Here is a 13,529-nt window from a genome sequence, read left to right as displayed (position 1 = left end):
TTACAGAGTGCCAACACTGTAGTTTATTCATTCATACAAATTCAGATTCAATGTGTGTTAATGGCAACCAGCTACAGAGGAAAAGCAGGCCCTGCACTGATGAACCACATTATGTTCCCATCATTCAACCACATAGAAAAGACATACAAAGTAATTGCACAGGTTGATGCACGTTTGACGTACATTCGGTTTCCCTTTTAACACTGAACTATGGGGGAATGTCAGAAATAGAAGGCAGGGGGATAAATAACTTCTGACATAGCCAGAGTTGTTGAGGGAATGTGGGTTTTAATAAAGATTGCAGCAGGATTATCTCCTCTAATCTTAGTTTGAAATGTTTTTAAAAATATCAAATACTTGATTCCTACAGCTGCAATAAATGCAATCAACTACAGTACAAGAAAAGAAATTTTTGGAATGCATAACTATGGTAATTATAAGGCATATTTGGCAGTTTTGTAGTGTCTGCAGTGAACTTCCTCTCACACAGACGTTCCTTCCTTCAGTTCCACGTATTCTCCCTTGAAAAGAAATATGAGAAATGGTAGCATGAAGATATGTAAGAACAAAAGGTTATGAGCGTACACACTGGGAGTGCATTTACTCACCTTGTTCTCCAGGTGCTCCTGTAGTGTTCTCACCGTCTCCCGCTCTTTGGTTAGCTGCTCCCGAGTAGCTTTAAGAAGCTGCTGGAGCTTAGTGGCTGCCTGGCCCAGGTCTTTGGACAGTTTCTTCTCCTTCGCCAAGCGCTCCTGTTCAAACAACCAGGAGCAAACATGACACCAATGAACTAAGGTAAAAAAAAAAAAAAACACTTTGAAAGAGCTTTACATGTTTTTATAAACAGATGTATTCTTTTTTTATTATATATTATACATATTTGCACATCTTGTTCTTGCTTATTCATTCCATGTTCTATATCAAGTCAAGTGACTTGACTCATGACCTCTTTATACTCTCTTTTGCTGCACTATTCTGAGCCAGGTGATGTATTTTCATTCTGCACTGTTTGGTGTGTAGACTGCATGACAATCAAGTTTCTTTTGTTAGAAGCAGGGCCACTGTCATCCTGACATACTTTGCAGGGTTAAAGATTTATAATAGACCAGCACTCATCCATCCTATACTGTAACCCTGCCACACACTCACCTATGAAATACTACAACCCTATTCATGTAATATGCTCACACTATGCTCGCTATATCTGTATGTTTATGCACAGTTTCAACCATATCAGTAGTTTTTATAATAATAATAATAATAATAATAATAATAATAATATTATTATTATTAATAATAATAATATGCAGTAATGCGGACGCTGCACCGGTCAGTCGTGGTGAAGAGGGAGCTGAGTGTAAAAGCGAAGCTCTCAATTTACCGGTCGATCTACGTCCCTACCCTCACCTATGGCCACGAGCTGTGGGTAGTGACCGAAAGAACGAGATCGCGGATACAAGCGGCGGAAATGAGCTTCCTCCGAAGGGTGGCTGGCCTCTCCCTTAGAGATAGGGTGAGAAGTTCGGCCATCCGGGAGGGGCTTAGAGTAGAGCAGCTGCTGCTCCACATCGAAAGGAGCCAGCTGAGGTGGTTCGGGCATCTGGCAAGGATGCCCCCTGGGCGCCTCCTGGGCGAGGTGTTCCAGGCATGTCCCACCGGGAGGAGGCCCCGGGGCAGACCCAGGACACGCTGGAGAGATTATATCTCTCGGCTGGCCTGGGAACGCCTTGGTATTCCCCCGGACAAGCTGGAGGAGGTGGCTGGGGAGAGGGAGGTCTGGACCTCTTTGCTTAGGCTGCTACCCCCGCGACCCGACCTCGGATAAGCGGATGAAGATGGATGGATGGATGGAATAATAATAATAATAATAATAGATTGCATTTATATAGCGCTTTTGAGACCCTCAAAGCACTTTACGATTCCACTATTCATTCACTCTCACATTCACACACTGGTGGAGGCAAGCTACAGTTGTAGCCACAGCTGCCCTGGGGCAGACTGACAGAAGCGAGGCTGCTATATCGCGCCATCACCAGTAGGCAGACAGAGCTGGAGATCGAACCGGCAATCTTCCGGTTACAGGATGAGCTTCCCAATGCCTTGAACCACGGTCGCACTTTTTGTTTAATTTAAACAAAACAAACAAACAGTGGTTGCTATTTTCTAACAAAACGCTATTGTAGCCATTGCGCACCTTCAGCTGAGCTACGTCTTCAGTGTCGGATTGTGGCGACTCTGAGGAATCCTTTAAAAGATCCAGTTGAGCCTGAAGTTCTGCTACAGTTTTTTGGGCCTGAAAGTTGACAGCACACATCTCTGTTATCCACTGCGAACTTAAGAGAAACGTAAAGGTGTAAGAAGAACATAAATACTGCACAGACTGTAGCTGATACCTTCTCATACTCTTCTGAGAGCTGCTGCCTGTGGGTTGCCTCCCCGTGCAGCTTCTCTGCCGTCTGGCTCAACTCGTTCTGGACCTGGCGGCAGACAGAGGCACACTATAAATACACATACACACACACACACACTAATAAGCAGCACAGTGATGCGTAAACAAACATTCTTTTGTTAAATTGCCAGCACTGTGCACACACCAACATACATAAATCAAAAGCTGCTCAACCTGTGGACCGAGTTAGTACTTTCTCTCGCTGTTTCTAGGTGAAAGACTAAAATCAAACACGAGGTTTCTGGGCTTTTAAACATATAAACAAATATCAGGAAACAAAACAGAGGTGAGCATGCAAGTGGAGAATCAGCAGCAGTTAAGAGTTAGGCTCACTCTGTTAGTGCAAGCAGTGGTTAGCATAAACAGCTGCCCTGCTGGAGGAGTACTGGACGGACTGGAATTACAGCCCCACTATATCGGAGTCATCAGGACTTGTTTTTCATGGAAGATCCGTCATTTAGGAGAAGGAAATGACTAAATGTGTTTCTAATTCACATGACAACACACATCTGGATCCTTGCAAATTTAATTCGATGTCCTATTAAATGGAACCAAACCCAATTGTGAAGGAAATGTTAAAAAAAACAAAAAACAAAGGAGATTTATTTAAGCCGTTCATGTCACTGTCCAGTACTCTCTAACAGGAAGTGAAGGGTGACATTTGCACCCTGACCTGAGTGGGTTGAGCCTCAGCCGGGCCATTCTGTTCTTGCTGGGCCCGCAGCGTGATCTCGCTCAGCTGCTCTCTGACCTGAAAAAGGAAGCCGCCGCTCGTCACTGTTTACGTAACCTCCATCCATGAATCTCTCGCTTGGCACTCATAAGTCAGTGACAGCTTACTGAGCTGGTTCTGCATGTGAAGTCATGAGTCGCATGGATTCCTTAACGAAAATTCCCTCCTCTCAACTCAAGTACACTTTCATAAGAATGCTTTACATATTATTGGCTAGACGATGGGAAAGTGAGTCACGGCGGTGTAGTCACCTGTGCGAGCTCCTCCTTGTGTGCCTTGGCCTCCTTCCGGGCCAAATCCAGCTGGCTCTGACACTCCGACAGCTGCAGCTTCAGCTGAACGCAGAGCAGAGCACAGGCAGGAGCCAATGTTAGTGTTGTTGTTTTAAGTGGAACAAAATATGTAAATGAACACATCATTTTAAATATGAACAGATAACTCAGCAAATTTATTATTAGATATTCTCCAGCTTAACCCCTTAACTCTTGTGTATCATATTTGATAAAGGAAGCTTTTGTACGTTTTTGAGACTTCTACATCAGTGTGTTACATTTGCACTTTAATAAATGCATGGAAGTTGTTTTTTAACTAGTCAAGAAACCAGGTGTATAGCCTGAATGCAAGAATAAAGGTGAAACTATGCCAGTAATATACAAGTTTCTGTCATTTAATATAAATATAATACAATTCTAGTAAGCCTGCTAAAGATCTTAGCTGCTTGTGTACCTGCTCCATCTCCTCTGAGATTAGATGACTGTCTGTCTGCTTTTCCAGCTGGGCTTCCAGAAGCATCATCTGCTCCTTCAACTGTAGAGAAAAAAAAAAAGACAACTTAAAACATGCCAACTTACCCCCAGGAGGTGATTTAAATAGAGTGGAGAAATCCTCACCTGTTCTATACTTTGGTTTTCTGCTTCCAGCTTACTGACTTTCTGCAAAGCCTGGCAATGTAACAAGATACCGTAAATTAGTTTTGAAAACCCCTGAAAGTGACATTGTTTTTAAAGTCAAGATAAAGATAAAATTTTTAGTAGGTATTATTAGTCACCTCTTTCAGCTGTTCCTCTGAGTTAGCCATCTTGGATTTCCATACGAGCTCTTCCTCCTCCACACTCTTCTGAAGATGTTTCAGCATTCCTTCCTAAAGGACAAAATGGAGAGATCTATAGATGGACCATATCAACTTTGTAATCCGTAATTCACCACTGGATTTTAGAAACGTACAGTTTCAGCCAGTACTGTCCTGTACTGTTCACATTCAGCCTGCAGGGAACCATGGCTTTCCTCCCCCTCCTTCAGTTTCTCAAGCAACTCCTATAACAAACCACAAACATTCACAACCTCTTCTGCCAGGTTACTTTAAACCAGTATGTGGAAACAGTGTAAAGTGGCTTACTGAATGTGCTGTGTTTGACTGAGACTCCTGGCTCAGAGCTCCCTGAGCGTTCTGTGTAAACACTTTTAACCAGTTTAACTAAGAGGAGAAAAAGTAGGCATAAATGAGTCACAGGCACATTATCACCTGTTTTGGAATAAAAAGCTCATTCAGCAACTCTCCCAGTGAAATCCCCCTTTCTTACCTGCTCTGTCTCTACAGGTATCTGTGGGAAAAGTGTCTGGAGAGCTTCTTTGGTTTCATTTTGAAAAGCTGCCAGTTCTGCCGCAGTGTTCTGTTTAAGCAGTGAACGACATTATCAGTAAGGTGACTGGCAGCAAACTGGTTTCCGCTGATAAGCCACCAGCAGGTGAAAAGACTTACCGCGTGAGTGGCAACCTTCTCTTTTGCTACCCTCAGTTCATCTTGTAATGACGTGACCAGAGCATCCTTTTCAGTCAAACTATTAAAGCAAACAAAAGACAAAACGGATGTAAATAACTGACCTAATTTTATGCGAGGCTGATCTTTACATGTGGCAGACTTATTAACCTGTGTGTACGATTTGCCTGTTAAGGCAGAACAGCAACATTTAAGTGCATTACCTGTTCTGTAGTAGTGCAAGCTCTGCAGAGCCATCTGACTGCTGAAACAGGAACAACATGCAAATCAATTTTTTTCTTTCTGGGCAGCTCTAAAAGCAGAATCATGCACATCGACAGGAACGCTTACTTGTGTGTTCTTCAGTGTCACCATTTCTTCTTTGAGGTTTTTGAGTTCATCCTGAAGTGCTGTGACCTGACTGGCATCTTCACTAAAAGGTTACACAATTTACACAGAGGTATAAATCATAACAAAACCAACCTGCACTTTCTATTAGCCCAAGATAATTATAAAGCACCTTACCTCTTATTTCTTTGCTCAAGCTCAGCAATAGTGTTCTCCTATTGAAAGGGAACATTATTTGCCATTAGCCCATTTTTTGCGATCTATATTTATCCTGAGAAACTGAGAAGTGATACTTTTTGGTAACAAATTAAATGTCAAATGCATGCAGTGCTTACAGCAGCTTCCTTCTTTATCTGCAGTTGCTTCAGTTCCTCGTGAAGCACATTTAACTGGCTCTCTCTCTCTTGCAAGCTGTACATAAGGGCGTGATATTTAGAAAGTGAATAAACCAGCATTGGATGTGATATTGATTTATGAGAGAGGAAGAGTAAACACCTACCTGATCTTTAGACGTTCCACATCTTCAGAGTTCACCTGGAAAATGTAAAAATAACAAACATCTTTAGGTGTGACTACATACTAGTCAGCAATTTTAGGTGTGGTTACGTATTAGTCATCTCTTTCATAGAGGTCAAACTTAAAATACTTTTACCTGTTTGTTATCCTCCTCCTTTTTATTCTGACTGGCCTCCAACAGGGAGTTGATTGACGCCACCTGCTGTTCAAGCTGTCTTTTCTCTTTCTTTGTCTCCTCCAGCTGGACAGTGAAGGCATCCACCTGAGCAGAACGCTCCTTGAGCTCAGCCTCCAACTTCTTAACACGTACTTGAAACTCTGTAGAAATAAAAACTTGCACGTTAATCTTTAGCTTTAAATACTTTGACTAAGACTTGTCTAAGATTAATTTTTCTATTTAAACTACTGACATAAAAAAATGCCAACACTTAAATATGATAGCCTTTGCTCACTGACCTGAGAGTGTGCCACTGTCCTGTTGGGCCTTGTCCAAAGTTGCCTGCAGGCTGCCATTTCTACTCTGTGTTGTTCTGAGTTCCTCACACACCTCCTCCAATTTCCTCTGCAATGCCTGTTCTTTCTCTGCGTGGCTGGTCTGAAGAAGAAATTAAGTTGTTACAAACAGCAGAGGGCAGCAAAGTATCACTAAAACTTTTCTTGTAACTGACAGCATTGAGTCATATGCATCCTTAAAAGTTCCACAAAAAGAAAGAGCCAACAGAAAATGTCACAAAAAGAAAAAATATTAACAGTTACATTAAACAGACATCTTATTTCTAAGCTAAGCAGTTCTTTCTACGAGCATCACAGGAGGAGATTTGATTTGGAAATGACAGAATTTCCTTTGTCTCCATGTTGTTGATAGTCACAGTCCAAAAAAATATAACTCTTTCATCATGTGAGCGTGATTTGTTGCATAATATGTACAAAGACTTTAGACTGCTGGGAGGGCAGTAAGTAAATGATTAAACAAAAGGCACACTTGACTTGTGAGAAGTGCTGACTCACTTGTTCCACATTACCAGTAATAGCTCAGAGCAGCAGCATTCCATGAGTGGGACTGTGTGGGCTGATAGTGCATAAAACAAGGAAATTAACAGACCAAAACACACTGTTGTACTTCCTGCCTGAAAACTGGAAATGGTGTCACGTTTTTATGGCCGATTACAACAGGCTGGGGAGGAGCGATGCTCGGACATGAACGCATTCCAGCTGGCACCTACAGCCCCCGTCATTGTTACAGCTGCATTCCATTCTCGGCCCTAGGCTCTATGATTACAAGGCAATTAGACGTCCCTTAACATTAGAGAGTCTAGAGATTGGTGGGGAAAGGCCTAGGCTTGCATTTTGTAGATGCTCAGACACCAACTCGCTGCAGAAACAAGATTATATAAAAAAAGCTAGAATAAATGTGGTCCCATAGCAAAACAGACAGGGAAAAAAAAAAAATCAGGTCTTATGTAGTGATAATAAAGATAATGCAGCCAACCTGAAACTGTGAGAGCTCCTTCTCAGCAGCAGAGACCTTGGCCTCCAGCCCTTTCCTTATGTTCTCATCTGCAAGCACACTCTCCGTCTTCTCTCCGAGTTCCTTGGTTAACTTTGCACATTCCTGTCGCAGCTTGGCCAGCTCTGCATTTTGTCTGAGGGCAGAGGGGAGACAGACATCAGCTCAAGAGTAAAGACACATGCCTTTCAAGCCTGAGTCAACCTTCAGACCTGTTATAAAAAGAATCTGAATCAGTACACACTGTACTGAAGTTAAAACTTAATGTATTTATAAAGAGGTAAAAATCTCTTAATGCCCCATACTAGTCCAGTTACCGTGTCAGCGTTTGGTAAAAACTCACTTGCTCTCGGCTTGACTCGTAGCCTGGTTGAGCGCATCACGCAGGATGGAGTTCTCCTGCTGTAGGCGAGCAAGTTGGGCATTGGGGCCTTTTTCCAGCTGGTCCTGAAGGCTTAGGATCTGCAGTCATTTTTAAGATTTTTTTTTAATGTTGCTAAAGAAACCATTAAGCCTGGTGCTACTGCTCTTTCACAAGAGTAATGTTTAATGTGTTTCAAGAGTAAACTAAATCTTCCTTTCTAACAGGAGTCAGATTACTCAGAGAACCATAAAATAATACAACGCAAACACAAATATACCTGTTTGATTTTTAAATTCAATGTAATGTGTATTAAACTGACCTTTGCATTGAGTCTCTGCGTTTGGGCTACGTGGTCCTGGTAGCTGGCCTGCATGCGAGCCTGCAGAGCAACCATTTCTTGCTCTCTCTTACTCAGCTGAGAACTCAGCCTCGTCTCTACGCTGGCCACCTTGGCCTTCTCAGCAGACAACTCCTGATAAATGGACGGCACAATCAGAGAAAGGATTCACGTTCATTGTGTTACAACAAGTCACTTAAGAATGAAATCTCACCAACTGTCCATCAATCTCACGAGAGAGGAGAGGATTATAAATTTTGGAACATATTATTGGCTTTACCTCTCACTTAGCACCTACCAATCAGGTTTTTAAAAAATATATCATAATACGGTGTAAAACAGAGCAGTGGCTACCAAATCAAAGTGAAACTACTGCCCCTGCATCTTAAAGATTTTTTTCTCTATTGTAACCTGATAAAGTTAGCTTCCCAATAGTGCCACCCTCAGGACAAAAGAAGACTAGTGCGGCTGTCAGTGCACAGTCATGGCAACAGGATATTAGTCCTTTTAATTTAGTTTCTTTATCTGCTGCCACAATGCCAAACCACACTTTCAGGCTTAGTTATAATAAGGATTTAAATGCAGCTATGATTCTCGTCCATATTATGAGTAATAATAGTCTCACTGGGCAGACCTGCTGTTTTTGAGACTCTTCTATGTCTGACCTTGGTGAGCTCTCGAAGACGATTCTTTACTGCAGAAGCATCCTCTTGCTCTGCTGCCAGCTGTTTCTCTCGCTCGTCCAGCTGCTTCTTCAGCATGGCCACTGGGTCTCCTTTCTGAGTGGCCTAAACACACAAACAAACACACAGAGAGATGCAAAAGAATGAATCTTTCTTCAACTCTCAAATGTATTCAGTGAACTATGTTCTTTTGTGAGGCTTTTCCTTCACTGACTCTGCTGTTCCATACCTTGTGCCAGGTGTCCTGGATGATGCCAACTTTCTCAGACAGAATCTCGATGAGCCTGTGTGCCTCTCCCTCACTGAACACCATGCTGCTGATGGTTGATACCAGGGCCTTATAAGGCAGGTACAGCGGAGCATCGGCAGAATCCACTGCTGCAACTGCAAAGGCAAACACAGAATAATGCAGAAGAATTAAATAAACTCAGAATTAATTAATATCTAAAATAAGGTGGTCTAGACAAAGGTGACTGAATTCTCTCACACCGCCTTAGGAAAAGGACAATGCTACAACATGTCCTTTGGGTCTGGGGCCCTGGGCATTTTCAGATGGCAAAATAATGGGGCATTGTGGCACCAGGCGGAGACAAGCCTCAGGCAAGTGAGAAAGCCGACCCCACCTCTCTTCTCATTGTCAGCAGCACTGAGAGGCTTTGTAAGTTAACAAAACAGAGCAACAGTGTTTGGACAAGCTGGTGTGCTCTCTGCCCTCCAGAGCTAAGTGCCAGACGTTACCCACCACTGCCATTGGCACTATTTCCACAAGTCCACAGCTCAAGTTCATCAGTACTGACAAGTTATTCCTGACTTAGATTGTAAGTATGTGTATGCAAGCCAACTCTTAAACATTAAACTCTCACTACAACAACCAGTGTTATGGCTAATGTAGTTCCTGCCATTTCCATTGATTTAAATGAGAAGGTCTATTATAGAAACTGTAACAGTAACAGCAGATAGCTGCATAGCATAATAGCAGGCCTTTGCGTTGAGCAAACAATGTCTTGTTTACATTAAAGAATAGCTGCTTGTAGAGTTAATCAAAGAGCAAACAACCAGCTTCCCAGAAAAAAATGTCGATATCTAAAACATATGAAGGGTTACCAAGGAAGTAAAGACAGTGAGTACTTCTCATTTTGGAACATGTACAACATTAGATCTTCTGTTTTACACTGATGTGAACTCATTCCTCCTCCACCACCACTGGAGATGGACCAGTCCCTTAAATGTGCCTCAAAAAGAGCAGGGAGGAGGCTTCGAGAGGAGCTTAGAGCAAGGAAACACGTGCATCCTAAAAAGTATTCTGTATGCACACACAGAAAATCACCAGCACTGGAACCAAGGATTCCCATTCATCTCTCCCTCACATCTCTTTGGAAGAGGTAAAAGATGCCAGAAAGACATATGTGAGGGAAATGAAGGGACATATTAGCATAATAAAAAGCAGCCAGTGCAGCACTGTGGTCATATCTGAAACTAAAGCTGCGGTTTCTGTAGAGCTATGTGCATTGTCATCTACCGTGTGTAGACTGCCTGTTTCGGAGCCATTCCTCTTTCTTTAATAACTTTAAAATTAAACTATAGAAATATTAAAATAAGATTAATAATACTACATTTTGCAACATCTAGTACACAGTAATCAGAGATCTCTAAAATATAAATGCTTACCAGGCTCAGTCTTCTTCTTTGATGCCTTTTTCTTGGGTTCTTGTGCTTTTGCTGCAACAGAGGGAGCCTGCTGGGATCCCACCGGGGGCACAGCCATCACTGGGACATCTTTAGTGACAGCCTCCAGCACCGGAGCAGTTTTAGATGGAGCTGGTACAGACTTGGTTGGTGCTGGAGCAGATTTGGATGTGACAGGGGCAGGCTTAGCTGATGCAGGAGCAGCAGAAGTGGAAGATTTGGTTGAAGAGGACTTGGCTGTTGTAGAAGTTGGAGCAGGAGCAGACTTCGTTGAAGCAGGTGGAGGAGCGGACTTGGCTGAAGCAGGTGAAGGAGCGGCCTTGGCTGAAGCAGGTGGAGGAGCGGCCTTGGCTGAAGCAGGTGGAGGAGCGGCCTTGGCTGAAGCAGGTGGAGGAGCGGCCTTGGCTGAAGCAGGTGCAGAGGATGGAGCAGTTACCTTCGTTGGGGCAGAGACTGGAGCCTGGGTTACGGCAGAAGCTGCAGAGGACTTGATCGGTTCAGACACAACTACAGATGACTGGGTTGAAGCTGGCTCAACCTTTGCCACTTTCTGCTTCTTCTTCTTCTCTTTAGGTGAAGGTGCAGGTGAGGGCTCAGGAGCTGGGTTTGGTTCAGCAGCAGACTTGGGCTGCATCTCTGCTGCAACTTCAAAAGTGGAGACAGGCACAGAAACAGAAGGAGCTACAGTTGGCGCAGTTACACCCTCACTGACTATGTCAGCGTCAGTGTCGGCATCGCCTTCAGAAACGTCTTCAGCTTTCTCCTGCTCTGGGATCTTCCCATTGGGCTTTTCATCTTTCTTCTTTCCACGGTTCTTCTTCTCAGACACTTTGTCCTTTTTCTTTTTCTCAGTGCGAACAGACTGTGTCTTACCCAGTTCTCTGCGCTGTTTAGCCAGGGCCTCCTCATAAGAGGTCTCCTTCATGGAGAAGGTGGAGACGAGGGCAATCCCAACAGCAGAGATCACCATGAATCCACCAAAAACCATAATCCCAAGGGTCTGGGGGTCATAGATATCCATGGCTAAATTTTAGTAAACCTGGAAAATAAAAATAAAAGGGGGGGGGGGGGGGGGGATTCACTTTGTCATTCATACTCAGACAAAATTGTAATATTACCAAAGAAAAAAATGTAAGTAACATTAGCTGCTTTAGCAAAGCAACTGATCAGACAGAATTACCATTAATGCTCTTAGGAGAAACAATCCTAGCTTTTACATCAAACGGCCTCAAGGTGTCACTGTCAAGTCCAATAACTTGTGGCCACAGAAAGCAGAACAATAAATCTTGAACTCTGAAACCAAATAGTTGCTTACTTTCGGGTTGAATGCGTTTTTCTCACATTTATTTGCATCTCATACAGTCAGTTTAACACTGAATGCAAGAGCGATAACCTCAGACAAAGTGTCATTTAAAGCCATTCACTTTTTTAACATTAGAATTATCATTTTGATTACTGCATTTTTATAACAGAACAGGTCCATACTTTTGGGCACGATATCTTCTGAAGCAAAATCAAAAACTTTTTTGAAACAGATGCTCAAAAAATTGATCGATCATATCAAAAATGGTTACAAACCAATGTAATACACACAGAAAATGCAGAGATTTCCATAAGCTGACTTGTGGTTAAAGTAAATGCCTTCAAGAGTATTCAGCTTTTTCTTCAAGGCTCTTAAAAGTTCTTCTCACAGACCAGAACATTTCACCTGCAGGGTGAAATGTTGGCTGACTGTTTTTTGCGGGTCACTAAAACACCTTGATTTATTCTAGCAGAATTATCATTTATATCTGGAACAGATATGTTATCTTAACAGAAAATGCATAAACACAAGAAGCCAACACATGTAGAGGTTTATTGTTTTAAAACAAAGCAACGTGACACGGAAAGGAAAAGTGCAGAATAAGAGTCCAGAGTCCCTGTTCATTGCAGGGTCTATAAGCTAGACTCAAAGGGGAAGGTACGGCCCTGCCTCCTATCTGTGATGTCACACACCAGCGCATCTTTACTCAGGCTGAACTGAAGAAGAGGACTGAAAGAAAGCCAACTCGACCCCAACTGTTATATAGAAGTGCACCTTTGTTACGAAAAACACATCCCTCAGACAGAGCCTAAGATATCTGACTTTAATTCATGGCTATAGTGGTTCTCATAGAGGGTGTACTGAAGATATTTAAACTGTCTTCAGATAAAAGGCGTGAAATTGAATAAGTCGTGAAGGTTTTAAAAAGATGTATATAATAACAGCTTACTTGTTCCCCATAATCTAATACACACACATCGACTTCAATAACTTCAAAGATAGTTTATTCAAGCTAATCCTAAAATTATCCCAAAACCACAAGTGAAAGGGATTATTCAAAGTTTACAAACCGTTATGAGCACCCTATTTCTCGTGCCGCGCATTAAAGCACAGTGATGTGCAAATGCTCCAAGTATTTCATTTATTTATTTATTTTAAATTTTATATGGTTTTAATCAATACTTACCAGCTAGCACTGCAGCTAACACTATGAATCAATGAAATTGGCTAACGTCCTGCACAATAAGCGTCGCTTACGCAACAAAAATGGACAACACAAGCTGTAATAAAAATGCAGACTAAACAGTTAGCGAGAAAAAGGTCTAAAATCATTTTAAATAACTTCCGTCTGGTCTGTTTCTATGGCAGTAGTTTTCTTAGGGGCTAACAGTTAACAGCTTTCCAAGCTAGCTAAAGATGGTTCAATGAATAAAAAAATTCCAAGAATCCCACGCTTACCCCGGCGCTGATAACGCTACGTCTGCTCGCTTCAAAGGGAATATACTGAGGTCGAGTTATAGATGAAGTGGCTTTTGAGCAAAGCTACCTATATTTCCAGCTATCTGGCTAACTTGTCTTTTTTTCCAGTGCTCTCCTCCTGACTCCGCTGGAGAATCCTCGGTCTGCTGTGAAGTCGTGGCACTTTGAGCTGGCTAGACGCGCTGGCCCCATGCCCCAGATAGCTACCATAAATCCACAAGGTTTCTGATTGGCTGGAATGTTCTCAAGACGGAAATGAGGCTGCTGGGAGTTGTAGTTTACTGCGGTCATGGAAAAAGTTCGCACAGTGAGATGGTTTTTCAGTCAAACAAAAGCGATTTGTTTGAAACGGAGAGTAAGTAAGTAAG

General features: G+C 42.5%; 1 protein-coding gene across 3 annotated transcripts; it reads right to left on the bottom strand.

Moving 5' to 3' along the window:
• On the bottom strand, positions 1–13,342 carry rrbp1a (ribosome binding protein 1a). Of its 3 annotated transcripts, none has more exons than XM_026189812.2 (27): positions 13,141–13,342; positions 10,362–11,418; positions 8,923–9,077; positions 8,676–8,798; positions 7,993–8,145; positions 7,653–7,771; positions 7,292–7,445; positions 6,259–6,397; positions 5,939–6,120; positions 5,786–5,820; positions 5,622–5,697; positions 5,464–5,501; positions 5,290–5,371; positions 5,163–5,203; positions 4,942–5,020; positions 4,763–4,852; positions 4,579–4,656; positions 4,407–4,496; positions 4,231–4,323; positions 4,073–4,123; positions 3,909–3,989; positions 3,434–3,517; positions 3,123–3,200; positions 2,394–2,477; positions 2,195–2,293; positions 609–752; positions 1–521 (listed from the first exon to the last, which is right to left on the bottom strand). In XM_026189812.2, exons 2-27 carry the CDS (start codon positions 11,398–11,400, stop codon positions 483–485), a joined length of 3,426 nt encoding a protein of 1,141 aa, XP_026045597.2. In that variant the 5' UTR covers positions 11,401–11,418; positions 13,141–13,342; the 3' UTR covers positions 1–482. The 3 variants fall into 3 exon arrangements, with proteins under 3 accessions (XP_026045597.2, XP_026045598.2, XP_026045599.2); XM_026189813.2 differs by having other exon boundaries at positions 5,163–5,200; XM_026189814.2 differs by lacking the exon at positions 3,123–3,200.
• Between the last annotated feature and the right edge of the window lie 187 nt (positions 13,343–13,529).

Source organism: Astatotilapia calliptera, chromosome 13 (genome assembly GCF_964374335.1).
Source record: "Astatotilapia calliptera chromosome 13, fAstCal68.1, whole genome shotgun sequence".
NCBI classification, from domain to species: Eukaryota; Metazoa; Chordata; class Actinopteri; order Cichliformes; family Cichlidae; genus Astatotilapia; species Astatotilapia calliptera.
Note: the sequence above shows the minus strand (reverse complement) of the source record. Positions and strands in the feature narration are given on the sequence as shown.